The sequence below is a fragment of the Natrix helvetica genome, assembly GCF_964273705.1.
Source record: "Natrix helvetica genome assembly, chromosome: 2".
Taxonomy (NCBI): domain Eukaryota; kingdom Metazoa; phylum Chordata; class Lepidosauria; order Squamata; family Natricidae; genus Natrix; species Natrix helvetica.
The window spans coordinates 114,076,245-114,103,429 of record NC_138552.1 but is presented as its reverse complement, the minus strand read 5'-3'; the positions used below and the strand labels follow the sequence as shown (position 1 = coordinate 114,103,429).

Sequence of the window (27,185 nt, the reverse complement as noted above, 5' to 3'; positions counted from 1 at the left end):
GGAGATCGAAATGGGGAGCGTCACACTGAAGGTGGTTGATGAATTAAGAGGCAAGTCCATCTCCCTGCCCCTGTGTATCCTGCTCCCTCCCTCCCCATTTTTAAACTACAATTTAATTTTCCAGTGTAGTTTCCATTTTTATTTAATTATTTTAATGTAAGCCGACTGGAGTTGTTTTGAATGAGATGGGTGACAAATAAATTTAATAAACAAAAATACATGTATCTTTATGTAGCAGTTTATGAAACGGAACCAATGTCATTGTTCAGGAATATATAAACACAAAATAGAAAAGGCAAATTAGAAACAACAATCCTTTAAATTATTTACTACGTACTTGGAAAATTATTGAAGTATAAAAGTAAGGTGACCAACTTTTTTACAATGAAAAGGAGGACAAAACACGTTCTATTGGCTTAAGTGCTAAGGTGACCAACTTTTTTACAATGAAAAGGAGGACAAATAAATTGGAAAAAATATATCGTAAGTAAAAGAAATATTTTATTCATTGCAATAATAATACACTAAAATATGATATATGCATAATAAAAACATTTGCAACATTTTATATTGTAATTATGCTTACATGCCTGTTAATTATTATTTAAATGAGTACTTTTCCATTGAATTAATATTTTTTGTCAACATATCATCTTCTAACAATATATTGGAAATATCTGAACAAGAAATATCCTTCATATTGAATTTTACGGCAAGTGCTGCAGCTAGAGTATCAACATTCAATCTCGATTTCTCACTTGTCCAAAAATCATTGGCAATTGAAAAAAACTCTTTCAACTGCTGCATTAGTTCCAGGGCAGCACAACGTAAATTGAACAAGTATAAATAAATGTTCACATGGAATATGTTCATTTTTTAAATGGCTGACAATATCCACCCATCTTTTATCAATTTCAACATGTTGATTTTCCCATTGTATTAATTTTTCAGAATTTAAATATACAATCAGTCTTCTAATTTCTTCAGAGACAATTGTCGTCTATTTTAATGTCTAGCATTTCTTTAGATAAAAATTCAACACAAGATTCAATATCTGTTCAATATACTTGTGATGAAGTAAAAAAAAACACCATTAAAAACTGTTTAATAAAATACGTCACATAACATGCAACAGATTAGCCTTCAAATATCAAAAAGGAGGACATGTAGGAGGACACTTTTCGAGGGAGGACAGAACTTACAAAAGAAGGACTGTCCTCCCAAAAGGAGGACGGTTGATCACCTTAATAAAAGGCTCTTCGGGGTAACAGAGCCACATATTGTAACTGCAGAAAACCATAGACAGTAGAACCTCTGGTCACGACATAATTCGTTCCATAACTTTGGTCACGGCCTGGTTTGGTCATGACCTGAACCTAATTTTGGAAATTTAGCACTTACAAAAAAAAGGGCACGGCAGAGGAAATTGGGCGCAAAAAAATATTGTGCCAGAACCCTATTTGGTCATGGTTAGAAGCGTTCGTGACCAGAGGTTCTACTATATAAGCTCTTATTTGTGAGGCTGGGCTTAAGTGTCATGTTGAATTGATGATACTTCTGGTGCTGAACTATATGTAGAAAATAAGAAAGGCAACTTTGACAGAAAAATGCAAGAACTATTGCCTAGTCAAAGAGGGCTGAAATAGTATTTAAGTTCCCAGACGCAAATTCAGGTACATACCGTATTTTTCAGAGTATAAGACGCACCTTTCCCCCCCCCTTAAAAGAGTGTGGAAATGTTGGTGTGTCTTATACACCGAATACAGCCATTTTTTGCCTCCTGAAGCCCCGCCCCCACATCCCATTTTTGTGAAAAATGGGCCATTTTTCACAAAAACGGGGGCATTTTTGCCTTCCTCCACCCACCAGAATGCAGATAACACTCAGCTATACATCTCTACCCCGAACCACCCCAACGAAGCCGTCGAGGTGATGTCCCGGTGTCTGGAAGCCGTGCGGGTCTGGATGGGTGACAACAGACTCAAGCTCAACCCTTCCAAGACGGAGTGGCTGTGGCTACCGGCGCCCCGCTTTAGCCAATGTGTTCCATCTCTGGCCATCGGGGGGGAACAACTGCCCCCGGTGGATAGGGCATGCAATTTGGGCATCCTCCTAGATTCCCGGCTGTTGCTAGATGATCATGTGACAGCCGTGGCTAGGGGGGCGTTCCACCAGGTTCGCCTGGTGCGCCAATTGCGCCCCCTACTAGAGCGGGACGCCCTTCGCACAGTCACTCATGCCCTGGTGACTTCCCGTCTTGATTACTGCAATGCTCTCTACATGGGGCTCCCCTTGAGATGCACCCGAAGGCTCCAGCTGGTTCAGAATGCAGCCGCGCGGGTTATTATGGGGAGTACTAGGTACTCCCATGTAACACCTTTCCTGCGTGAGCTGCACTGGCTGCCTGTGGCTTTTCGGGTGCGTTTCAAGGTGCTGATTGTCATTTTTAAAGCGCTCCATGGCTCGGGACCTAGTTACCTGCGGGATCGCATTCTACCCCACACATCCCTGCGACCAATCCGCTCTCACAGAGAGGGACTCCTCCGGGTACCTTCCGCTAAGCAGTGCCTTCTCTGGAATAGAGGAATAGAGCCTTCTCTGTGATGGGCCCAACCCTCTGGAACGACCTCCCCCCTGATATTAGAACCACCTTGGACCTCCGCTCCTTCCGCAAGAAACTCAAGACCCACCTGTTTCGACTAGCCAGCCTGGCCTAATTGTAACTGTAATTGTACTTACAGGGAACACCCACTACTGACCTTCCTGGATGGCTTTCTAAATTTTAAATTTTGGGGTTTTAAATTGGTTTTAGAATTGTTTTTAATTATTTAATTAGTTTGGGTTGTATATACAGACGGTATGTGTGCGTTGTTTTGTCTGATGTTTTATTGTTTTATACACGAACGGTCTGTACACCGCCCCGAGTCCCTATGGGGAGAGGGGGCGGTCTATAAATTTAATAAACCTAAACCTAAACCTACCATTTCCTGCATGATGTAGCTGTCAAAATTTGTACCCATACCCACTACCCCTTTCCTTAAAATTTTGTAAAACCAATAAAAAACTTTTTTTCAAAAAAAAAAAAAGAAGAAGTAACAAATGGAAACCTAGAACTAAGGAGAAATTTCCTGTTAGTGAGAACAATTAATCAGTGCAGTAGTTGTGGGCTCTCCATCACTGGAGGTTTTTAAGAAGAGACTAGACAGTCATTTGTCTGGAATGATATGGATATGGAATGCTTGGATTAAATGACCTCCAATGTCCCTTCCAACTCTGTCATTCTGGATTCATTTTCTTTTCTATTGTGCTTTATTGGACAGTGACACAACATTCCTCACCTTCACTTTTTTCTTCCTCCCCCGCAGTCTCCAATTCAAGTGCAGTAAGTGATTTTCTTTCTTCTTCTGGCAACTCAGAACTCTCTGTCAAATAGGAAAAGCAAAAGTAAAAAGGCAACCATTTGAAACTGTAATCATACTTATTAATCACCTGCCCTTTAGATCGTCTTATTCCCTGAGGTGAGATCTGGCCCCACCCTTCTGACCTTCCATAAAGGCCTGAAACCTGGCTCTGCCAGATGTCTTGGAGATCGAAATGGGGAGCGTCACACTGAAGGTGGTTGATGAATTAAGAGGCAAGTCCATCTCCCTGCCCCTGTGTATCCTGCTCCCTCCCTCCCCATTTTTAAACTACAATTTAATTTTCCAGTGTAGTTTCCATTTTTATTTAATTATTTTAATGTAAGCCGACTGGAGTTGTTTTGAATGAGATGGGTGACAAATAAATTTAATAAACAAAAATACATGTATCTTTATGTAGCAGTTTATGAAATGACCATTGGCTTACCTGAAGGGTCCTTTTCTGTACACCGCGGGAGAGTCCAAGCAATGGGTTAATTCAGTCTGCTTGCCCTTAGGACTGAGGAACTATTTTTCCTTTAGCCACACCTCCTCCTGGTGTGCTCAATCCCCCAGAATTCTTAGAAGGAGTCAGTTCGTGCGGACGGAGCGAAGCGTCCAAGATGATGTACTGTTGACACGAAGAACCCGAATCCCGGCCTTGAGAGCCAGGGTGGGTTGGACTCTCCTGCGGTGTACAGAAAAGGACCCTTCAGGTAAGCCAATGGTCATTTTCCTGTACACCGCTTGGAGAGTCCAAGCAATGGGACATACCCAAGTTATTGTCCATCTGGGTGGGCAGAAGAAGGCTCCCGGGATTCGGTCTCTGACACAACCGCCTGGAGCACACGCCTGCCGAAGGACACCTCAGCCGAGGCGAAAATGTCCAATTTATAGTGTCGCACAAAAGGAGAAGGAGAGGACCACGTAGCGGCCCTGCAGATGTCCAGGATCGAGGCCTGGGTGGCCCAGGCCGCCGAGGTAGCAGCACTTCGTGTGGAGTGTGCGGTGATGCCGCGTGGAACAGCTTTGGATTGGCTTTCATAGGCTGTCGCAATGCAGGCACGAAGCCACCTGCCAATCGTGGAGGAAGAGACCTTCTTCCCTAGAGAACCAGGCTGGAAAGAGAGGAAGAGAGCCTCTGACTTCCTGATCTCCGCAGTACGAGCGATGTAAACCTTCAGGGCCCTCCTGACATCAAGATTGTGCCAGGAACGCTCTCTGGGATGCAACGGATGAGGACAAAAATTTGGCAACACAATGTCTTGCGCTCTATGGAACCATGAGTTTACTTTGGGTGTAAAGGTCGGATCCAGCCTCAAAATGACCCTGTCAGGGTGTATGACGCACAGGTCCTGGCGAACAGACATATCCGCCAGCTCCGAAATCCGGCAAGCGGACCTGATGGCAATCAAGAAGGCCGTCTTCAGCGTCAGGAATCGAAGAGAAGTAGTGCGTAGAGGCTCGAATGGAGGGCCGGAGAGGGCCCGTAGGACCACAGACAGCTGCCAAGTGGGGTAGCGATGAACGGTGGGAGGGCGAAGGTTAGAGGCGCCCTTGAGGAAGAGGCGCACCTTCGGGATTTTGCTGAGAGGCAAAAGATGGTCGCCCGACCAGACGGTGGACAAGGCCGCCACTTGGCGTCGAAGGGTGTTCGGGGCCAGGCCCTTGTTGAGTCCCGCTTGAAGAAAGTCAAGGACTCTGGGAACAGGCGCGGTCGTCGGCTCGATGAGCAGCTCCTCACACCACTTTGCGAAGGCGGCCCAAGACGCATCATAAATCCTGGTGTTTGAAGGACGTCTCGCGGCCTGAATGGTGTTCACTACCTCCTCTGACAGGCCTTGGCCTTTTAGTTGGTCCCCCTCAAGTGCCAGACGGCCAACTGGAGCCACTGGGGCTCTGGATGAACCACGGCCCCCTGGCTGAGGGAGATCTGGTCCGGAGGGATGCGCCACAGGGGAGACACCGACAGGTGGACAAGGTCGGCGAACCACGACCTGCGGGGCCAGTGTGGGGCCACGAGGAGAACTTCCGCTCCCTCTGCGATGACTTTGGAGATGAATTGAGGAAGGAGAGGCAGGGGAGGGAAGGCATACAGTAGCTCGCAGGGCCACTTGCAACGCAGAGCATCTGTCCCCTCCGCCCCCGGGGTGAAGAACCGGGAGTAGAAGCGGTCGAGCTGCTTGTTGTCCCTGGACGCGAACAGGTCTACGGTCGGATTTCCGAATCTGTTGGACATCTGGTGGAAGAGGCGAGGGTCCAGTTTCCACTCCGCAGGATCTATGGTTGTCCTGCTCAACCAGTCTGCCTGTGTGTTGTCCACTCTGGAGATGTGGTCGGAGCGGAGGGATTCCAGATGGAGCTCCGCCCAGCGGCCCAGGGACTCCGCCTCTCTCATCAGTGCTCTGGATCTGGTGCCGCCCTGGCGGTTGATGTGGGCCTTGGTGGCCACATTGTCCGTCATTAGAAGCACATGTTGACGATGGATGGACCGGCTGAAATGGCGCAGGGCCAGGCGAGCAGCTCTCAGTTCCAGTAGGTTGATGCTGTAACTGGTTTCCACTTGGGACCACTTGCTCTGGACAACCAGGGAACCCATGTGGGCTCCCCAGCCGGAGAGGCTGGCATCTGTGGTGATGATCAACCTCTCGGGCTCCTTGAATAGGTGGCCCTTGAGGACGGCCGGAGACACCCACCAGTGGAGAGACCTCTTCACTTCCGGCGGAACTCGAATCGGCTTGGGAGAGTTGCTCCTGGATGCCCTCTGGTGTGGCAGCAGCAGCCACTGAAGCGCCCTGGAATGCAGGCAGGCCCACGGCACGATGGAAATGCAGGAGATCATTTTTCCCAGCAGCTGCGACAGAAGGACCACTGGAGCCTGCCTCAAGCTCATCACCTTGTGGGTCATGGACCTTAGACCATCCAACCTGTCTTGGGAGAGGAAAACCCTGCACAAGTTGGTATCTATCACCGCCCCCAGGTGTACAAGTCTGTTTGTTGGAGTGAGATGGCTCTTCTCTATGTTTAGAGTGAAGCCGTGATTTCTGAGGGATCTCATAGTGGTTTGGAGATCCCGCAATGCCTGCTGCCTGGACGACGACTGGATAAGGATGTCGTCCAGGTAGCACTGGAGCCTTATGGGCCTGCGTCTTAGCTGGGCCGCCACTACCGCCAGAACTTTGGTAAACGTCCGAGGAGCGGACGAGAGGCCGAATGGTAGAGCTTTGTACTGGAAGTGGCGACCTGCATAATAGAAGCGCAGGAACTTCCTGTGCTGGGGATGGATGGGAATGTGGAGGTATGCCTCTTTGAGATCTATAGATGTGAGGAGATCTCCCTGTCGAATCCCCGCCAGGATGGTCTGCAGTGACTGCATCTTGAACCTCCGGTAGGCGATGTGCCTGTTGAGGTTTTTGAGGTCCAAGATGGCTCTCCACCCCCCCCGAGTTCTTTGGCACCAGGAAGAGGATGGAGTAAAACCCCCTCCCTTCTTCGCCCTGGGGAACTGGTTCCACGGCCCTGATGTCTAGGAGATGTCTGACGTCCTGGTCCATACGCTCTCTCTTTTGAGGGCAGGACGGGACTGGGCACCGGATGAAGGTCCGGGGGGGGAGGGACAGGAACTCCAGGGAGAGGCCTTCCCTGACTATCTGCAGAACCCAAGCATCCTCGGTTGTCTGGGCCCAATGGGAGGCAAACAGCTGGAGGCGACCCCCGATGGGCGCCGAGCCCGGGCAGTCACTTTGACTTACGGAACGGCCTGTTGGAGGCCCCACCGCGGTTATACTTGCGGAAGCCGAACTGCTGCCTGCCTCTGTCCCGAAAGGGCGCCCTGTCCTGGGACCTGTCGCCCTGCTGACTGAAGGACCTATTGGAGGGAGAGAAGGAAGAGGCAGAGGTGGAAGTCTCGGAGGCACGAAAGGACTGCCTCCTAGAATAGGGAGCGGGCTTACGTTCCTGCTTCTTGTTTAGAGAAGGGAGGATCTTCCTCTTGTCCTTGGACTCGATGAGGAGAGGATCCAGGGACTCGCCAAATAATTTGGACCCCTTAAAGGGGGCGGAAGCCAGTTTCCACTTGTTTTTCTGGTCCGCTTGCCAATGGCGGAGCCAGATCAGCCGGCGAGAAGTGATATTAGAGCTGAGTGCCCTGGAGGCGAATTTAGTGGCGTTAAGGGAAGCATCAGCGGCGTATTGGGAAGCCGCGATTATTTTAGACACGTCCTGGTGAAGGCGGACGTCTCCCGCCGGAAGCTTGGTTAGGAGCTTGCGCAGCCAGATCACAGAAGCCCTATTGAAAAAGGAAGCGGATGAAGAGGCCCTAATGGCCCAGGCAGCCGCCAGGTGGGTCTTGTGGCACGCCTTTTCCGCCTTCTTGTCCTCCGCCTTAAGGCCTTCCAGAAGGTCGGCCGGTAGGGAGGAGTTAGAGGTGAGTGCAGCGATGGGCGGGTCGACAGTGGGAAGGGCCAGAAGGTCCTCCAGCACTGGCTCCATAGTATAAAGCTTCCTATCTACCCCACTGGGAGAGGACTGCATGGCTGGCTGAGCCCACTGGCGCTGGATTAGGTCGAGAAACAGCCCCGGGACCGGAACCAGCTCCTGTTGGGGTGCTGGGACATCAAACATGACCGCATTGGGATTAGCTGGAGTGGCATCCGCCGCCGGCGCGGCCGGTTTGGGCTTGATCCCCACCCTGGTGGCAGCCTTGACCTTGTGAAGGACAGATTTGAAAAGGCTGGGCTTGAACAGACCCGCAAAGGCGGGCGCTTCAGGGGGAAGGTCCTCATCGTCCAAGAGACCTAGCACCTCCGGGTCAGGGTCCTCAATGGCAGAGGCCTCGCTGACCACCGAGGATTCCAGGGAAGGATGGCGAGCACGCTTGCTTGGAGGGGGAGCTGCCTGATCGGGTTTGGGACCCCTTGGGGCCACTGTAGTGGGATTCTTAAATTTCATGGCCTCCATGATGCCCTTGGCAATGGCACGGGCCATCAGTTCCTGCATGCGGGGAGATAATTCCTCTGAGTCAGAGTCCGGATCCAAAGCCTCCTCTAGGGGGGGTGAGGCCTCACCCTGCATATCATCTATGCTAGCATCCCCAGGGGGAGGAGCCTGCTCACAGGCCCAGGAGGGTGCCGGGGAAGCCGGCTCTGCAAATGACCTATTTGGGGATAGGTCCTGGGACTCCACCTCCTCAGCAAGTACCATTTGGAGATCCTCCCGGGAGGGAGGGATTCCTGAGTGGGACTGCTCCCTGTCTGCCTGGCGTCTGGCCTTCTCAAATTGCTTGTCAAGGGCCCGCTGGCGCCTTTCAGCATCCTTGGCCTCAGCCACAGAAGGGGTTCTGGAACGCTGTTTCCCAGAGCTACCCCCACCACTCATGCCCGCACCCCCACTCCCCGATGAGGAGGAACCCTTGCTAGGGGCCTGAGAGAGGCTCGGCCTAGTATCTTGGGAATCGGGGGGACTAGGCAGGTCCATAGTCAATGACTACACAAGATGGAGCAAGGCTATGACAAGGCAGAAGTTAGAGAGAGAGACTGGTTGCTGCAAGGGGAACAAAAGAAAAAGATTTGTCAAAATTGCTATATGCACAGTAATTGAGTCAATACGTATGAAAGTATCCCATGCTCAATACCAGTCAGAGGCCCAGGGGTAGGATTGGGGCCTGCACCGAGGCGCAAGGCTCCGCAGGAGAAGCAGGGAGGAGAATGACTAGAAAAATGCTTTGGCCTGCGCTTACTTAGGCCTCCGCCCTGAGCCGGTATAATGACCGTTGGTATGGCCCAGGAACCAGCACCGCTCGCAAAAATAGGCAAAAGACGAAGGTGGCGATCCCAGCCTGAGAAACCCTTGCTAGGCCCTGCCACCTCCAGCGGTCTCCTGATAACGAGGCTGATGCAAAATGGCGGCCATGGCTGGGCGCGCTTTTTTTTGCGCCTAAAATGGCCGCCGCAACAGCGTGGGGCTAAGGGAGAGCGAGGAGCGAACGCGCCTCGAATGGCGACGATCGCTCACTCCTCCCTGCGGCAGAGGTCCTCTAGCAGGCCGGGGAACGAAAAAAACTTTGTCTAAAATAACAAACGAGGGGCCTGGGAACGTAGGAACCTCGCCGCTGCAGCCGCGCCGTTTTAACGACAAGCGGCAGGCCTCCGAAGCCGTCCCATAAGGATCGGCTGAGGGGCACCCCCCACCACCTTCCAGCTTACCTCCTGGCCTTCAAACGTAGATTCTGCTGGAGAAAAACGCAGCGATGAGAAGAAAAACGTCTCACAAAGTTGGGGAAATGTTAGGAAAGAGAAATAAAACGCAAATAGAGAGTCCAAGCCAAAAAGGATTAATTCAGCTCAGAGCTCTAGCTAATTACGTCCAAACGGGCTGACTGAGGAAGAATTCTGGGGGATTGAGCACACCAGGAGGAGGTGTGGCTAAAGGAAAAATAGTTCCTCAGTCCTAAGGGCAAGCAGACTGAATTAACCCATTGCTTGGACTCTCCAAGCGGTGTACAGGAAAACGGAACCAATGTCATTGTTCAGGAATATATAAACACAAAATAGAAAAGGTAAATTAGAAACAACAATCCTTTAAATTATTTACTATGTACTTGGAAAATTATTGAAGTATAAAAGGCTCTTCGGGTTAACAGAGCCACATATTGTAACTGCAGAAAACCATGGACAGTAGAACCTCTGGTCACGACATAATTCGTTCCATAACTTTGGTCACAACCTGGTTTGGTCATGACCTGAACCTAATTTTGGAAATTTAGCACTTACAAAAAAAATGCCACAGAAGAGGAAATTGGGCGCAAAAAAAATTGTGTCAGAACCCTATTTAGTCATGGTCAGAAGCGTTCGTGACCAGAGGTTCTACTATATAAGCTCTTATTTGTGAGGCTGGGCTTAAGCGTCATGTTGAATTGATGATACTTCTGGTGCTGAACTATATGTAGAAAATAAGAAAGGCAACTTTGACAGAAAAATGCAAGAACTTTTGCCTAGTCAAAGAGGGCTGAAATAGTATTTAAGTTCCCAGACGCAAATTCAGGTACATACCGAATTTTTCAGAGTATAAAATGCACCTTTCCCCCCCCCCCCTTAAAAGAGTGTGGAAATGTTGGTGTGTCTTATACACCGAATACAGCCATTTTTTGCCTCCTGAAGCCCCGCCCCCACATCCCATTTTTGTGAAAAATGGGTGAAAAATGGGGCATTTTTGCCTTTTCCCCCAGCCCTGCTGAAGCCTGCAGAGTGCTCCTGGGAGCCAGGGAAGACAAAAACTTTATTTTTCTTACTTACCTCTTCAAAATCATGTGTTTTATACACCGGTGCATCTTATAGTCCGAAAAATACGGTAGCTCACTGATCATTGTCATGTAAAAAGGTTGGGAGGCATAGAAAAAGCAGATCTTAAGATTCTGTTGTTATAGCCAATATCAATAAAAGTAGTTCTAGTTTTCATGTAGAGTTGATTTTCTGCACTGCTTTACCTAGTAGTGCTCATAGAAAATCTCTGCTTGAGTTACTGGATTTCACCACTCCCTACTGGGCCGATTATAGATTTCATGTGCTAGGAGACTTGAACTTATGCTGAAGTACAGGCATGATGTGAAGCCACATGTTACATTTGGTTTCAGTCTTTAAGCAGATGAGATCCAAAAGTGAGGATTACTGATGTCAGTCTTGGTTAGATAATTAACTGTCAATAAAGCCAGTGCAGTCCTAAACAACACGAACAGAGGAATTGTACCATGATCACTTGAAGTGTTAGTACTACAATACATTGCCTTGGTGAGGCCACACGTGGAATAATGCATCCAGTTCTGATCACCAAAGTACAAAAAAGATGTTGATACTCTAGAAAGAGTACAGAGAAGAGCGACAAAGAGGATTAGGAGTCTGGAGGCCAAAATATATCATGAATGGTTGCAATAACTGAGAATGTTTACTCTAATGAAAAGAAGGACTGGGGTAACATAAAAACAGTTTTCCACTATTTGAGAAGCTGTCACAAAGAAGAGGGGAATAACCTTTTCTCCAAAGCACCCGAGGGCAAGACAAGAAGTAACAAATGGAAACTGGTTCTGCTTCCGGTTGTTGAGAGCGACGGACGTGTTGTCCACCCTGTGCTCTCTTGGTGGGCTCCCCTCGGCTTGGGGGGGCACGGGGTACCTTGAAGGGGTGCCCTGCCTTAGGGGCTGCTCGCTGGGGGTCCCCTGGATCGGCGGCGGCCACAGGGGGGGTCTCTGGCATTGCCCCAGGAGCCGAGAAGCGAGAGGGGGTGCACGACGGAGCTCCTACGCTCCCGCACGCTTTCGTTTTGATGCAGCTGGATGATCGACAATCTGAAGGCTACAGCTGAAGTGCGGTGAGATGGGAATCCTCCCCAAAGTATCCATTTGATATTTAAATGAAAGAACATCAGCTTTTTAAAAGACTTTCAATCTTCTCCTGGGAAGTGTGATTGGAGGGAGGGGGATTTCCCCCCCCCCTCGGAAAAGCAGCTTTGGATTTGTCTCCTCTCTCTCGGAGGAGAGAGAGAGAGTTTTAAAAGGAATCACACTCGTTATAAGCAATGGCAAAATGACTTTCTTAATGCAATTGTGAAAGAAAAGTAATGATCTGACTCCTTTAAAAACTTTGAAAACTTTTGACTTGTAGCTTTCTGACCTCTGGTGCCGGCGAGGCAAGATGGCATATTTCCTCCATCTTTATGCTCTTTGAAATTAGACTTCCCCTATGAAAATTGCTGGCATTGTACTTTTGCCTCCGTGACCCTCAGAAACATCTCTTGCTACATAGTATCTTGGATCTGGAATAACTGACTTAATTGACTGGATTTGAACTATTTAAAAGGTCTCTATTCCTATCTGGACTGTCTGCCTCGTGGTCTCTCTTGGTTGTGCTTTTCCACAGTTGCCATTTCTTTGTATGGACATAGATATCTCTGAGCTTTTTTTTTTACGATGGCTCCGAAGAAACCACCACCTGGGAAACCAGGTTCTGCTCCAGCATCTTCAACATCCAGCCCAATTGGTCAATAGTCACTAACATCGTTTCTACAATCTAAAGCCCCTGAAGAGGAATCAGTAACTCACCAGCTGCTTCAAAAGATTTTAAAAGGGCAGGATGAACTGAAAAATCAACTGAGAGAAATGAATGAACAACTCAGAGAAAACCAAAACCAAACTGCACAAAACAAGCAAAGACTAGACGTTCTGGAGAAGGGGACAACTGAGATGAGGGGGGAGGTGAGGGTGGTCCAGAGAGGAAATTTAGAACTTGAGAACCACATAATAAAAATGGAATTTGAAAGGATGTCTTTTTCCCTTAGATTTCAAAACGTAATTGAGACTGACAATGAAGACTTGAAGGAGATCATGACAACAATGTTAGCTGAATATATTAAAAAAGACAAACAGCAGCTAGGATGGGATATTGACTTGGTTTATAGAGCTTATGCTAGAACACACAATGTTCCAAGAGAGGTTCATATAAAATTTCTTAGAAAGGCTACAAGAGATGAGATTTTGGGGGCACAAAGGGGGCAAACATTAAAATACAAGGACAAAGAGATAGCCATCCTGAAACAAATCCCGAAGAAAGTAAGAGATAAGAGGAAAAAATATTCACTATTAGCAAAAAAATTATTTGATAACGGATTTTGGTTTAGGTGGCTATTGCCAGAAGGTATGTTGATTTTCTGGGAGGGCGGCAGAGTTAGAATTAATACAATTATGGAGGCGGAGGCCTTCATGGAAAAAAACAAAGCTCTCCTAGACAAAGCGAAAGACAATATGCAAGATATGAAGGAGGGAGGGGCCAAGGCTTTGCTGGCAGGCGGGGGGGAGGAGGCAACAATTAGAAGACTCAGATGACAAAAGTAAGTTAGAAAAACATTGCAATTGCTGATACAATGAATCTTTTTGTTAGATGCAAAGTAAATGATTGGATTTATTGAAAGATACAATGTAAAAATAAGCTGTCAAGATTTAGTTAAGCAATAACATTTTGTTTATCATTTTGTAAAGGTTATGAGACTTGGGGGGAATACCATTTCCTGCATGATGTAGCTGTCAAAACTTGTACCCATACCCACTACCCCTTTCCTTAAAATTTTGTAAAACCAATAAAAAACTTTTTTTCAAAAAAGAAGAAGTAACAAATGGAAACTATTCAGGTAGATATCCAACCTAGAACTAAGGAGAAATTTCCTGTTAGTGAGAACAATTAATCAGTGCAGTAGTTGTGGGCTCTCCATCACTGGAGGTTTTTAAGAAGAGACTAGACAGTCATTTGTCTGGAATGATATGGATATGGAATGCTTGGATTAAATGACCTCCAATGTCCCTTCCAACTCTGTCATTCTGGATTCATTTTCTTTTCTGTTCTGCTTTATTGGACAGTGACACAACATTCCTCACCTTCACTTTTTTCTTCCTCCCCCACAGTCTCCAATTCAAGTGCAGTAAGTGATTTTCTTTCTTCTTCTGGCAACTCAGAACTCTCTGTCAAATAGGAAAAGCAAAAGTAAAAAGGCAACCATTTGAAACTGTAATCATACTTATTAATCACCTGCCCTTTAGATCGTCTTATTCCCTGAGGTGAGATCTGGCCCCACCCTTCTGACCTTCCATAAAGGCCTGAAAACCTGGCTCTGCCAGATGTCTTGGAGATCGAAATGGGGAGCGTCACACTGAAGGTGGTTGATGAATTAAGAGGCAAGTCCATCTCCCTGCCCCTGTGTATCCTGCTCCCCCCCTCCCCATTTTTAAACTACAATTTAATTTTCCAGTGTAGTTTCCATTTTTATTTAATTATTTTAATGTAAGCCGACTGGAGTTGTTTTGAATGAGATGGGTGACAAATAAATTTAATAAACAAAAATACATGTATCTTTATGTAGCAGTTTATGAAACGGAACCAATGTCATTGTTCAGGAATATATAAACACAAAATAGAAAAGGCAAATTAGAAACAACAATCCTTTAAATTATTTACTACGTACTTGGAAAATTATTGAAGTATAAAAGGCTCTTCGGGTTAACAGAGCCACATATTGTAACTGCAGAAAACCATGGACAGTAGAACCTCTGGTCACGACATAATTCGTTCCATAACTTTGGTCACAACCTGGTTTGGTCATGACCTGAACCTAATTTTGGAAATTTAGCACTTACAAAAAAAAAGGCCACGGAAGAGGAAATTGGGCGCAAAACAATATTGTGTCAGAACCCTATTTGGTCATAGTTAGAAGCGTTCGTGACCAGAGGTTCTACTATATAAGCTCTTATTTGTGAGGCTGGGCTTAAGTGTCATGTAGGAGCAATTCAGAAAGAAAACCATAAACACTTGGCAAAAAAAAAAACCCAAACAAATGTACTATGCATCCATTCAACCAATTCAATTTATATCAAAACTGATAACATGACTCACTACTCCAATCAGCTAAGCAGAGATCTAATTCATTATATTTTATTAAATGTAAATGGCATTTTTTTTCCTGAGCAATCCTAATCCCAACAAAATAGTTAGTTTTTTTAAATAACAGCTGACACAAATGCATTTGTAATTTTAGAGCTCGTGTTACTACAAAGCACTGACTTAATTTCTCTCTTTTAACAACCTGCAAATGAAAGACCAGTCTTTCCAGCTCCAACTGCTTTAGGGAGGATAAGATGAGGGACTGAAAGCAACTTGCATGTTATTAGCCCTTGCTTTAAACAGAGTAGCTCCTTCAATTCTCACCACAGTTCAAGCTGATCTTCCCTTTAGAAACAGCCTTTAATATATAAAAAAAAACAGAGCATGACATAGCAAAGCAAAAATATCCTTAAATGCTCACCACTTGGGAAATGAGGTCCTCTGGTTTGGGCTTTCGTCAGAGCACTCTGCACTGCCTGTTGAAAGTTCTTCCCAGGGGTTTGCTGCTTTATATACATGCTGTAGATGAAACTTGTAGTCACAGTCTGTGGCTTTCGAAAAGGCGGTGGAGGGGCTTCTTTGGTTGGCTGAGGAGTGAAAGGTCTCACAGCTGCTGCAGGAGGACTCTCTTGTTTGGGAAGAGCTAGATCCAGATTAGGAGGAGGAGGGCCACTTGGGGAAACACATATTTTTTGTTGAGCATATTGGGAGGCCGATGGTGTCATTGCGGCTGGTGGCTTCTGCTTACTTCCTGTGCTGGCAATTGCCAGAGGCAGCTTCTGGACATTACAGTCAGGCTTAGCATCTGATGAAGGAAGCTGACCAGTTTGGCCAAAATAAGGTAAGTTGATCTGTTTTGGCTTGGTGGGAACAGGTGGTGGTATTTTTGCGACACTTTTAGTGCCCATCTGTGAGTCAAAAACAGCCAAGAAAATAAGACATTCAAAAGAAATGTTATTTTACCAGAAAATAGCAACAGATAAATGGTACACAAGATAATGCTATCTATTTTATCATATACTGTATTAGGGTTGGGGTTAGATGGTAGGCACCAATCTCCAAAACATAAATACATAAATATTAAAGGCTGAAATCTCACAAGATTGTCAAATATTGCAAAATGTCAGTGTTCACACAAAAATCCTTATATTTGGAACATTTTTAATAAAGAAGATAAATAAAAAAGGGTTCTTCTCTCATGTTTATACTTTTGGCATCTGCGATATCTTGCAAAATCATGATTACCACTGCTTGAAAATATTGCTGACCCCTTGCTTAGGAAATTACAGAGTATTATTATTCATTAGGTAGCACACAAAGAACTTCCACCTTACAAAATTAATAGTTATGAAGTAACTTAGGTCAAAAAGACTTGTCTGGCTCTAAGTAGTCCAAAATCTCAGAATATTATCTACTGAGCTCTTTCAACAGAAGCTCAACCCTCTTTCCATCTGTGTAGCATTAAGCTGTCAAAAATCCTCAGGGTTTGGACAACTCAGTGATCCAATGGAAAGAGAATAGCTGAAAGGGACACCTGCACCAGAGAAAGGTGTGTTGATTGTACAGGATAACAAAATACAACCAAAAGAATAGGAAAGGGTTATTTTAAGCTACAGACTTCTGGGGCAATCACAGGACCAAGAAGAAATAATTGTAAACCCACCTTTAATTGACATACACAGTAATACAGGACACAGAAATAATAAATCAATACACATTCCATAAAGAAACAAACAAAAATTTGATCTTCAGAGTTAAAAGAAATTGCAGAATATGTTGACTGGGACAGAAGACTGGTTTTAAAATTGCCCACTTAATCTTGTAAGAATATATGATAGAAGATTCTGTTGAATGTCTTGAACCTCCTGAACTGAGAGCCAAGAAGAGATGACAGGCAGAGCCAGCTTGCCATCAATTGAAGTGTTTGCACATTTGGATAAATTAATCCTAAACTTGGAACATAAATATTTGTGAAGAAGAAAGTGAGGCTACAAGACTATTGTCAAACTGAGACAACCAGCAACTGGAGCTTTCTTGACCACCCCAGAATCACTAAAATATAAAGGTCCAATTATTACAAAGTTTTTCTGGGACCTGGTGAGCAGAGAACACAATTCCAAAGAACCCAAATAGAAAGATGACACATACCCATACCCACAACCTTGAAATTATAATATGTGTCAATGCTGGTACAGCAGAGTTACTGATAGTTGGTCTGTTCACTGCACTCTCTAGAGTTTTGCTTTTCTTTGGCAGTGCATGGCCACTGAGAAGCAGTTGTAGATGCATCAGTTCCAAATGTTTCATAGCAATGTGAAACATCTTCCACAGATTCAAATCTAAATGCTTACTTCACTGTAAATAAGTTTCCAACTGTGAAAATTGAAGAGTGCCTCTGTCATGATAGGTGGAAACGACCTGGGAGAGAGGCCAAAGAGATGCTGCAAGAGAAGAGATCCTCCCTAGTTCCTCATGCTATAAAACAGGGAGGAGGACTGTATTTTCAGAATGTAAGAATCTGACAATGTAGGTTTACAAAAAAGTAGAATTAATTCATAGGGTTGGTATTCCTAACTGGTTTACCCCACAAAGCTAACAACCACCTACCACGGAACACAATACACAATCAAATGAGAAAGAATGACTGTCGGGCCTGCAGTCATATTCCTTTCTGGATCTTTGGTCTGCCACACTCTCTCTCTTATTTTACTCTGCTGTTTCAATAGTGGGAAATTGGGAGGGGGAATAGTAAGGAGTAGAGTGTGTTGTTGTCAAAATAAATTCCTTTCTAGAAAGCCAAGGTCATCTTTTGTTCTCTATACCTCTGTACCTGACCAGAACTGGATGGGTGGAACTGCCAGTGTGGCAGTGGAAGATTGGACCATGTGATGGACCTGTGGGTGTGGGGGCAAGATCATGAACTTTCAACTGGGTGGGGAAGCCCAGGAAGCTCAGATTCGGGTTTCCACAGATATACCAACATGTTGCTCTTAATAAATTGGAACTTTGAGGAATACTTTGCCTTGGACTCTGATTTAATTTTGGATGGTATTTGGAAAGCTGACAATGACATAATTATGTAAAAGGTATTACAGTCATAATACCTTTAAATTGAGCAGATGCTGAATCTTTTCTGCCACAATTCCACCAGAATAAAAGAGGTAAGTGACAAATTCTATTTTAGTATCTGTGTGGTCAGAAAAAATGTACAGGTAGTCCTTGGCTTATGGCCAGTCATTTAATGATCAGTAGGAGTTAAAATGGCCCCGGAAAGCTTAATGGACTAGAAGGCACTTTTTGATTGTTATAAAATCCCCTTTTTGATTGTTATAAAATAGTCATATGACTGCATTTTAGGTATTTGGCAACAAGCTCACATTTACCACAATTCCCCACCCGCTACCCCCGTTTCTGATGCTTTTAGCTGCTCCTAGAGGTTCTCTTCCACGACAGCATTTGAAAGGGCGATTTTTAATTTTCTCCCACCACTAAGAAATGTGATTAAGAAGAGAAGGAAGAACAAGATAAAGCACAGAATGTATATAAGAGCTCCTCTAGAGATGGAGAGTCCCTTTCTTCTACGTATGATGATGAAAATCTGCTACTTGCATTTGGGTGCACACCTCAGAGTAATCTCTATTGTTTGCTCAATTGTTGTGAGAAATGGAGCAATTTCCTTTCATGGTGATCTCAGATAATAATTAAAAGACAATAGGATTTTTAAAATCAATGCCTATTGTATCAAATGGACTTAGATACTTCTCTTGGTATATAAAGAAATCAAGATTTTTAAAAACCCACAAAAATACCTGGCCATCGCGCAGGAGGTCTTCGCTACTCTGATTTTTTCTTAGTGTAGTTGTTGTAGGCACAGTAGTACTTCCGTTTGATTCAACAGAATCAAACATGGAAAGGGGGCGCACTTTCTTTTCTCTTTCTCTAAAAGGAACATCTCCTTCACCAACTATAAAAAGACAGACTTGGAGTTAAGTAGGTATTTGATATCTATATGACAAACACAAACTAAGAAATTATCAGGATTTTATAGCTTTTAAGCTAGGTATAAAGTTATTGTTTTCAGCTAAAAAACACATTAGGCTTATTTCAGAAATCAACATTAAACTTGTATTTCAAGGACAAATAAGAATGAAGTCATTTTTCATTATTATCTATAATATTTTCAGAAAAGCCTTTCAATTGTGAAATACAGAACATGCTTATACTACAACACAGACTCAAGAGTCTTTATGAAGAAGCAAGCATTGGATTTAAAATAACATGAAGGCTTTTTGCTGAAGAGATTTGACAAATGTCAACAGTACCATAAAACATAAGCAAATATAAATAAAACACGCACTGTTAACCAAGTTGAGAAATTAAACTAGCCAAAAAAGGAGAATATTTGTAGCTGAGGGTTAAAATTGGGGATGGGGGTGGGGGTCCTTGTTGCTCTCTGAGTTTGGTTCTTTTTTTGCATATGTTTTATTACCCAAACTAGGTAATATCATCAGTGCTAGTGGAAGTGTGCTTACAGGCAAATGCTTCCCATTTTCATGCTTTCTGAAGCAGGTTGTCCATAAGTAGTACTAGTGACGTGCAGTCAGGGGAGGCAGGGCCTCACCGCTCTCATCATGAAAATAAAAAAAATTACTCCGGGAAGCCGCGATAGTGGTTGGGAGAGGCGCGCGGCTTGGTTTAGCCTCCCTGGACATTGCAGCAGCAGCCCTAAGTGCGCCGATCTTGCCATTTTTTGCATCGGGTGAGCCCGGGATCCTTGCAAGGGGAATGGGACCACGTGTGCAGGAGGCTCCTCAGCTCCAGCCTCAGATCAGTGCAGCTGCAGTCCCCTTCATGTTGGCTCAGGAAGGAGGGGAATGGGACGTGTGCAGGGGAAGGGGACCGCGGCTGAGCTAATCTGAGGCTGTGCGCTGAGGAGCCTCCTGCACACATGGTCCCATTCCCCTTGCAAGGATCCGGGCTCGCCCGATGCAAAAAATGACTAGGTAACATCATCAGTGCTAGAAAGGAATGGGGGGTGGGAGGAGGAGAAAGGAGAAGTTTCTCTTCTCAGAAATGTCTTCTCAGTGGAGCTGTGGCAGCCTGCCTGTCCCTTTCTGACATTTCTGAAAAGAGAAACTTCTCCGGTCAGGCTGCGCCCGTGTGATCGGAGCAACCATGTGGTTTGATGACATCACCAGCCTCACCAGTCATACACCTCACCGCACGTCACTGTGTTGAATTGATGATACTTCTGGTGCTGAACTATATGTAGAAAATAAGAAAGGCAACTTTGACAGAAAAATGCAAGAACTTTTGCCTAGTCAAAGAGGGCTGAAATAGTATTTAAGTTCCCAGACGCAAATTCAGGTACATACCGTATTTTTCAGAGTATAAGACGCACCTTTTCCCCCCCTTAAAAGAGTGTGGAAATGTTGGTGTGTCTTATACACCGAATACAGCCATTTTTTGCCTCCTGGAACCCTGCCCCACATCCCATTTTTGTGAAAAATGGGTGAAAAATGGGCCATTTTTCACAAAAACGGGGACATTTTTGCCTTCCTCCACCCCCCCAGAATGCAGATGACACTCAGCTATACATCTCTACCCCAAACCACCCCAACGAAGCCGTCGAGGTGATGTCCCGGTGTCTGGAAGCCGTGCGGGTCTGGATGGGTGACAACAGAGTCAAGCTCAACCCTTCCAAGACAGAGTGGCTGTGGCTACCGGCGCCCCGCTTTAGCCAATGTGTTCCATCTCTGGCCATCGGGGGGGAACAACTGCCCCCGGTGGATAGGGCATGCAATTTGGGTGTCCTCCTAGATTCCCGGCTGTCGCTAGATGATCATGTGACAGCCGTGGCTAGGGGGGCGTTCCACCAGGTTCACCTGGTGTGCCAATCGCGCCCCCTACTAGAGCGGGACGCCTTCGCACAGTCACTCATGCCCTGGTGACTTCCCGTCTTGATTACTGCAATGCTCTCTACATGGGGCTCCCCTTGAGATGCACCCGAAGGCTCCAGCTGGTTCAGAATGCAGCCGCGCGGGTTATTATGGGGAGTACTAGGTACTCCCATGTAACACCTTTCCTGCGTGAGCTGCACTGGCTGCCTGTGGCTTTTCGGGTGCGTTTCAAGGTGCTAATTGTCATCTTTAAAGCGCTCCATGGCTCGGGACCTAGTTACCTGCGGGATCGCATTCTACCCCACACATCCCTGCGACCAATCCGCTCTCACAGAGAGGGACTCCTCCGGGTACCTTCCGCTAAGCAGTGCGGGCGGGCGGTGCCTAGGAATAGGGCCTTCTCTGTGATGGGCCCAACCCTCTGGAACGACCTCCCCCCCGATATGAGAACCACCTTGGACCTCCGCTCCTTCCGCAAGAAACTCAAGACCCACCTGTTTCGACTAGCCGGCCTGGCCTAATTGTAACTGTAATTGTACTTACAGGGAACACCCACTACTGACCTTCCTGGATGGCTTTCTAAATTTTAAATTTTGGGGTTTTAAATTGGTTTTAGAATTGTTTTTAATTATTTAATTAGTTTGGGTTGTATATACAGACGGTATGTGTGCGTTGTTTTGTCTGATGTTTTATGTTATGTTTTGTTGTTTTATACACGAACGGTCTGTACACCGCCCCGAGTCCCTAGGGGGAGAGGGGGCGGTCTATAAATTTAATAAACCTAAACCTAAACCTACCATTTCCTGCATGATGTAGCTGTCAAAATTTGTACCCATACCCACTACCCCTTTCCTTAAAATTTTGTAAAACCAATAAAAAACTTTTTTTCAAAAAAGAAGAAGTAACAAATGGAAACTATTCAGGTAGATATCCAACCTAGAACTAAGGAGAAATTTCCTGTTAGGGAGAACAATTAATCAGTGCAGTAGTTGTGGGCTCTCCATCACTGGAGGTTTTTAAGAAGAGACTAGACAGTCATTTGTCTGGAATGATATGGATATGGAATGCTTGGATTAAATGACCTCCAATGTCCCTTCCAACTCTGTCATTCTGGATTCATTTTCTTTTCTGTTGTGCTTTATTGGACAGTGACACAACATTCCTCACCTTCACTTTTTTCTTCCTCCCCCACAGTCTCCAATTCAAGTGCAGTAAGTGATTTTCTTTCTTCTTCTGGCAACTCAGAACTCTCTGTCAAATAGGAAAAGCAAAAGTAAAAAGGCAACCATTTGAAACTGTAATCATACTTATTAATCACCTGCCCTTTAGATCGTCTTATTCCCTGAGGTGAGATCTGGCCCCACCCTTCTGACCTTCCATAAAGGCCTGAAAACCTGGCTCTGCCTGATGTCTTGGAGATCGAAATGGGGAGCGTCACACTGAAGGTGGTTGATGAATTAAGAGGCAAGTCCATCTCCCTGCCCCTGTGTATCCTGCTCCCCCCCTCCCCATTTTTAAACTACAATTTAATTTTCCAGTGTAGTTTCATTTTTATTTAATTATTTTAATGTAAGCCGACTGGAGTTCTTTTGAATGAGATGGGTGACAAATAAATTTAATAAACAAAAATACATGTATCTTTATGTAGCAGTTTATGAAACGGAACCAATGTCATTGTTCAGGAATATATAAACACAAAATAGAAAAGGCAAATTAGAAACAACAATCCTTTAAATTATTTACTACGTACTTGGAAAATTATTGAAGTATAAAAGGCTCTTCGGGTTAACAGAGCCACATATTGTAACTGCAGAAAACCATGGACAGTAGAACCTCTGGTCACGACATAATTCGTTCCATAACTTTGGTCACAACCTGGTTTGGTCATGACCTGAACCTAATTTTGGAAATTTAGCACTTACAAAAAAAATGCCACAGAAGAGGAAATTGGGCGCAAAAAAAATTGTGTCAGAACCCTATTTAGTCATGGTCAGAAGCGTTCGTGACCAGAGGTTCTACTATATAAGCTCTTATTTGTGAGGCTGGGCTTAAGCGTCATGTTGAATTGATGATACTTCTGGTGCTGAACTATATGTAGAAAATAAGAAAGGCAACTTTGACAGAAAAATGCAAGAACTTTTGCCTAGTCAAAGAGGGCTGAAATAGTATTTAAGTTCCCAGACGCAAATTCAGGTACATACCGTATTTTTCAGAGTATAAGACGCACCTTTCCCCCCCCCTTAAAAGAGTGTGGAAATGTTGGTGTGTCTTATACACCGAATACAGCCATTTTTTGCCTCCTGAAGCCCCGCCCCCACATCCCATTTTTGTGAAAAATGGGTGAAAAATGGGGCATTTTTGCCTTTTCCCCCAGCCCTGCTGAAGCCTGCAGAGTGCTCCTGGGAGCCAGGGAAGACAAAAACTTTATTTTTCTTACTTACCTCTTCAAAATCATGTGTTTTATACACCGGTGCATCTTATAGTCCGAAAAATACGGTAGCTCACTGATCATTGTCATGTAAAAAGGTTGGGAGGCATAGAAAAAGCAGATCTTAAGATTCTGTTGTTATAGCCAATATCAATAAAAGTAGTTCTAGTTTTCATGTAGAGTTGATTTTCTGCACTGCTTTACCTAGTAGAGCTCATAGAAAATCTCTGCTTGAGTTACTGTATTTCACCACTCCCTACTGGGCCGATTATAGATTTCACGTGCTAGGATACTTGAACTTATGTTGAAGTACAGGCATGACGTGAAGCCACATGTTACATTTGGTTTCAGTCTTTAAGCAGATGAGATCCAAAAGTGAGGATTACTGATGTCAGTCTTTGTTAGATAATTATCTGCAACCTATACAGGGATCCACTGAGTTAATCTGCCTCAGATCACTTATGGATTTCCTGTTTCTAGAGGATGCTTGAGATTTTCCCAATGATTTGATGGGCAGTTGTGTTGATCTCCTAATTAAGTAGTCCTTCCCTATACAGGTAGTGCTTGCTTAGCAACCACAATTGGGACCAGCATTTTGGTGAAGTAAAGCAGTCACTAAGTGAAACCACAACTATACATATGATCTTACTTTAGTGGTCTGCAAAAGTTACAAATGCAATAATTGGTCACAAAGTTACTTTTTCATCACCTGATACAGTCACTAAATAAGGACTATATATATATATCCAGCAATTGGGAGTGGGGAACTGCCTCAGTATACTGAGGAGTTCTTGAAGGTGATTATGATATAGACTCTTTTAGGAAAAGTTGGAACAGAATTGGTTATTCTGATAAAATTGCAAAACATCTACAGGATTAAAATCTTTTACATTCACTTATAGCTGGACATTGGCTGGGCAAGTCCAATATTGATGCAGAGACAATGTTTTGTGGGGTTATGAGGGATCAGTCTGAATGTAGTGACTCAGAAGCCAAAAAGGTTCTCTCTGACGCCTGTGAACTGGAATTTGTGGTAATGACAAGATTGCCTGGGAAAAGTGATTAATAGATTCTTGGGAAACACAGGGGTACATCAACCTTGAAGAAGACAAGTCCCCCTTCTCACAAAAAAAAGATAACATGAGTAGTTCTCGCTTAATGACTAGTTCCTTAGTGACTAGTCAAAGTTATAACAGATCCCCCCCCCCCCCCAAAATGACTCAATTTCAATGTTCTGATGGTCACACATTTTGGGCACTTGACAATTTAATCGCCATTTGCAGCATCCTGCAATCACTTGACTGTAATTTTTGCCATTTTGTACTGGTTTCCAGTGTATATTTCCAATTTCCAGCAAAAAATGCTCATAGGATAAAATGGATTTGCTTAATGACCCCCACCAAAAAGGTCTTAAAATGTGGCATGGTTATATTGGTGGTCCACTTAATGACCACAACGACTTATCACCATAATTTTGAGCACAATTACGGTTGTAAGTCAAAAACTACCTGTACTTGACCCAATTATTTTCCATCCTGGTCACTCTCCAATCTTTCATTTTAGGGGAGGTTGTTCAGAGGATAGTGGCATGCAGTTTGATTCATTAAGATTCAATCGTTTTAGAAGACGCTTAGAACCCTCCAATACACTAACAAATGAAAGTAAAAAAGCAAATATTTCAAAAGAAACTCAAAGGCATATTTATGCAAGGAGAGGTTATTATGCAAATGCAATAACAGATACAATCTTATTACCTTCCTTACAATTTCCTCTTTCATTCTTTGCAGATTCTGATTCATTAGGGATCTTATTTTCTTTCTTTTTCTCCCAATAAATCTCTAATAAAAAACAAAAGGAGTCAAATTAGAATAAACCATTAAATAGTATTTATTAAAGAGAATTCTCATAATAAAAGACAGTAAAGGTTTACTCTTTAATTCAATTTTAATGTTGATGTTCATGTGTTTCAAGAAGCAGTATGTTTCAATTTTAATGTCTCACACTCATTCCAAGTTATAAACACAGGGTTGGGGCCAGCCTAATGTTTTGGAGAATGATGTCCCCAAAGGCAGGTGCTGCTGCAGAAAAAGTTCTCCTGTGTTCTGTCAGATAACATTCCTTGGTGGATGGAAGCCATAACATGCCTCTCTTGCAAGACCTGATGGGTAGATGTAACTTCCAGCCCATGTACGGCTTTATAGGATATTGCAAACACCTTAAATTGAACTTGAAAGCAAACTAGCAGTCAGTACTGCTCACAAAGCAGAGGTGTAATGTGTACTGATCAAGAACTGCACACAACTGTCCACGTCACTATATTTTGCACTGGCTATAGCTTCGGGATGCTCTTAAAGGTCAGCCCATATAGCATGTATTTTGATAATCTATTCTGGAGGTGAACAGGGCATGAGTGCCTTGGAATCTTTTGATCTAGGAATGGGTGCAACTGAGACTCATTTATGATACCCATAAAGGACAAATAGGCTGAAAAACAGCTTCTATCCCAGAGCAGTAACCATATTAAATTCTATAGTATAGTGCAATATTAGGTTTTCAATTTCAATTACATAGAAAGTAAAGGTTGTATGTGTTTTTATTTTTATAGCTGCTTAGTTCATTCTTTGCATCTGTCTTCACACACACACAAAAATAGACCAAGCTACCAAAAATAGAACCATAAAAGACAGACTAGGAATACAACTTAAAATAGGCAAGTGAATGGTAAGAGAACACATGTCCACCCTAGATGAATTCAAAGCATCAGGATCTGATGGATTATATTATATCCCAGAGTTCTGAAGGAGCTGGCAGACATAATCTTGGAACCATTAAACCATATCTTTCAAAGATAAAGCACCGGGAAACTACCAGAGTACTGGAAAAGAGCTGATGTAGTTCCATCTTCAAAAAACGGAAAAAAATGGATCCAGGAAACTACAGACCAATCAGCCTGACCTCAATACTTGAGTAGACACTGGAAAAGATAACCAAGCAAAAGATCTGTAAACACCTAGAAAAAAGTAAAGTTATAAGCTACAACTAGAAGCTAAGAGATCATGTCAAACAAAGCTTATTTCATTCTTTGACTAAATAACGAAATTAGTGGACCAGCAAAATGCTGTGGACAAAGTATAGTTGGATTTCAGTAAGGCACTTAACAAAGTAGACTACAACCTACTTCTTGGTAAGCTAGAAAAATGTGGAATAGACAGCATCATCACCATATGGCTTTGTAACTGGCTGACAAACCACACTCAACATGTAGTCCTTAAGGGAAATACATTTATACGGAGGGAAGTAAGCAGTGGAGTACCCCCAAAGTTCTGTCTTAGGCTCAAGGTCCATAATGATCTCAATAGACTTGAACACTGAACCCTATCTAATAAAATGAATTCAATTGAGAGAAAAGTAAGGTTTTACACGTAGGCAAGAAAAACCAAATGTACAGGTATAGAATTGGTGGAACCTGGCAATTGCAAGATGTATCTTGGAGTCCTGGTGCTAAAAGTCATGTCCAACTCTAGGGCATAGTGCTCCATCTCCATTTCTTGGCCGAGAGAACCAGAATTGTCCAAAGATAATTCATGCTCATGTGGCCAGCATGGGTATACACCAAAGGCACATATGGAACACTGTTATCTTCCCACAGAAGTGGCACCTACTAATCTACTTGCATTTGCATGCCTTTGAACTGCTAGGTGGGCGGGAGTTAGAGCAGGAGTGGGAACTCCTTGCACGGCGCTTGGGGCTTGAATCCAGGCTATCAGTTTAGCAATTGATAAGCTCAATGTCGTTAACTACTGAGCTATAGACAATCACTTAAATATGAGCCAGCAGCATGCTGCAGTCTCCAAAAAAAGCCAATGCAATCCTGAGCTACATTAACAGATGGATAGAATCAAGATCATGTGAAATGTTAATACTGGTTTATAATGCCTTGTTAAAACCACGCTTAGAATATTGCACCTTGTTAAGACCACACTTAGAATACTGCATCCAGTTTTGGTCCCACAAAATAAAAAATATGTTGAAAGCCTGGAAA

At 44.2% G+C, this 27,185-nt stretch overlaps 1 protein-coding gene across 2 annotated transcripts in view; it reads right to left on the bottom strand.

Annotated features, from left to right (window-relative positions):
* The window catches only part of LOC309388460 (uncharacterized protein), a 47,260-nt gene that overhangs the window by 6,052 nt on the left and 14,023 nt on the right, over positions 1-27,185 (bottom strand). The window contains exons 5-7 of one of the 2 annotated variants that reach the window (XM_081945786.1): positions 24,898-24,981; positions 21,883-21,966; positions 3,339-3,422 (exon numbers count right to left, since the gene is read on the bottom strand). In XM_081945786.1, coding sequence (XP_081801912.1) covers positions 3,339-3,422; positions 21,883-21,966; positions 24,898-24,981 — 252 coding nt within the window. The remainder of the gene's footprint in view (positions 1-3,338; positions 3,423-21,882; positions 21,967-24,897; positions 24,982-27,185) is intronic. The other variant, XM_081945787.1, reaches the window with a different exon arrangement.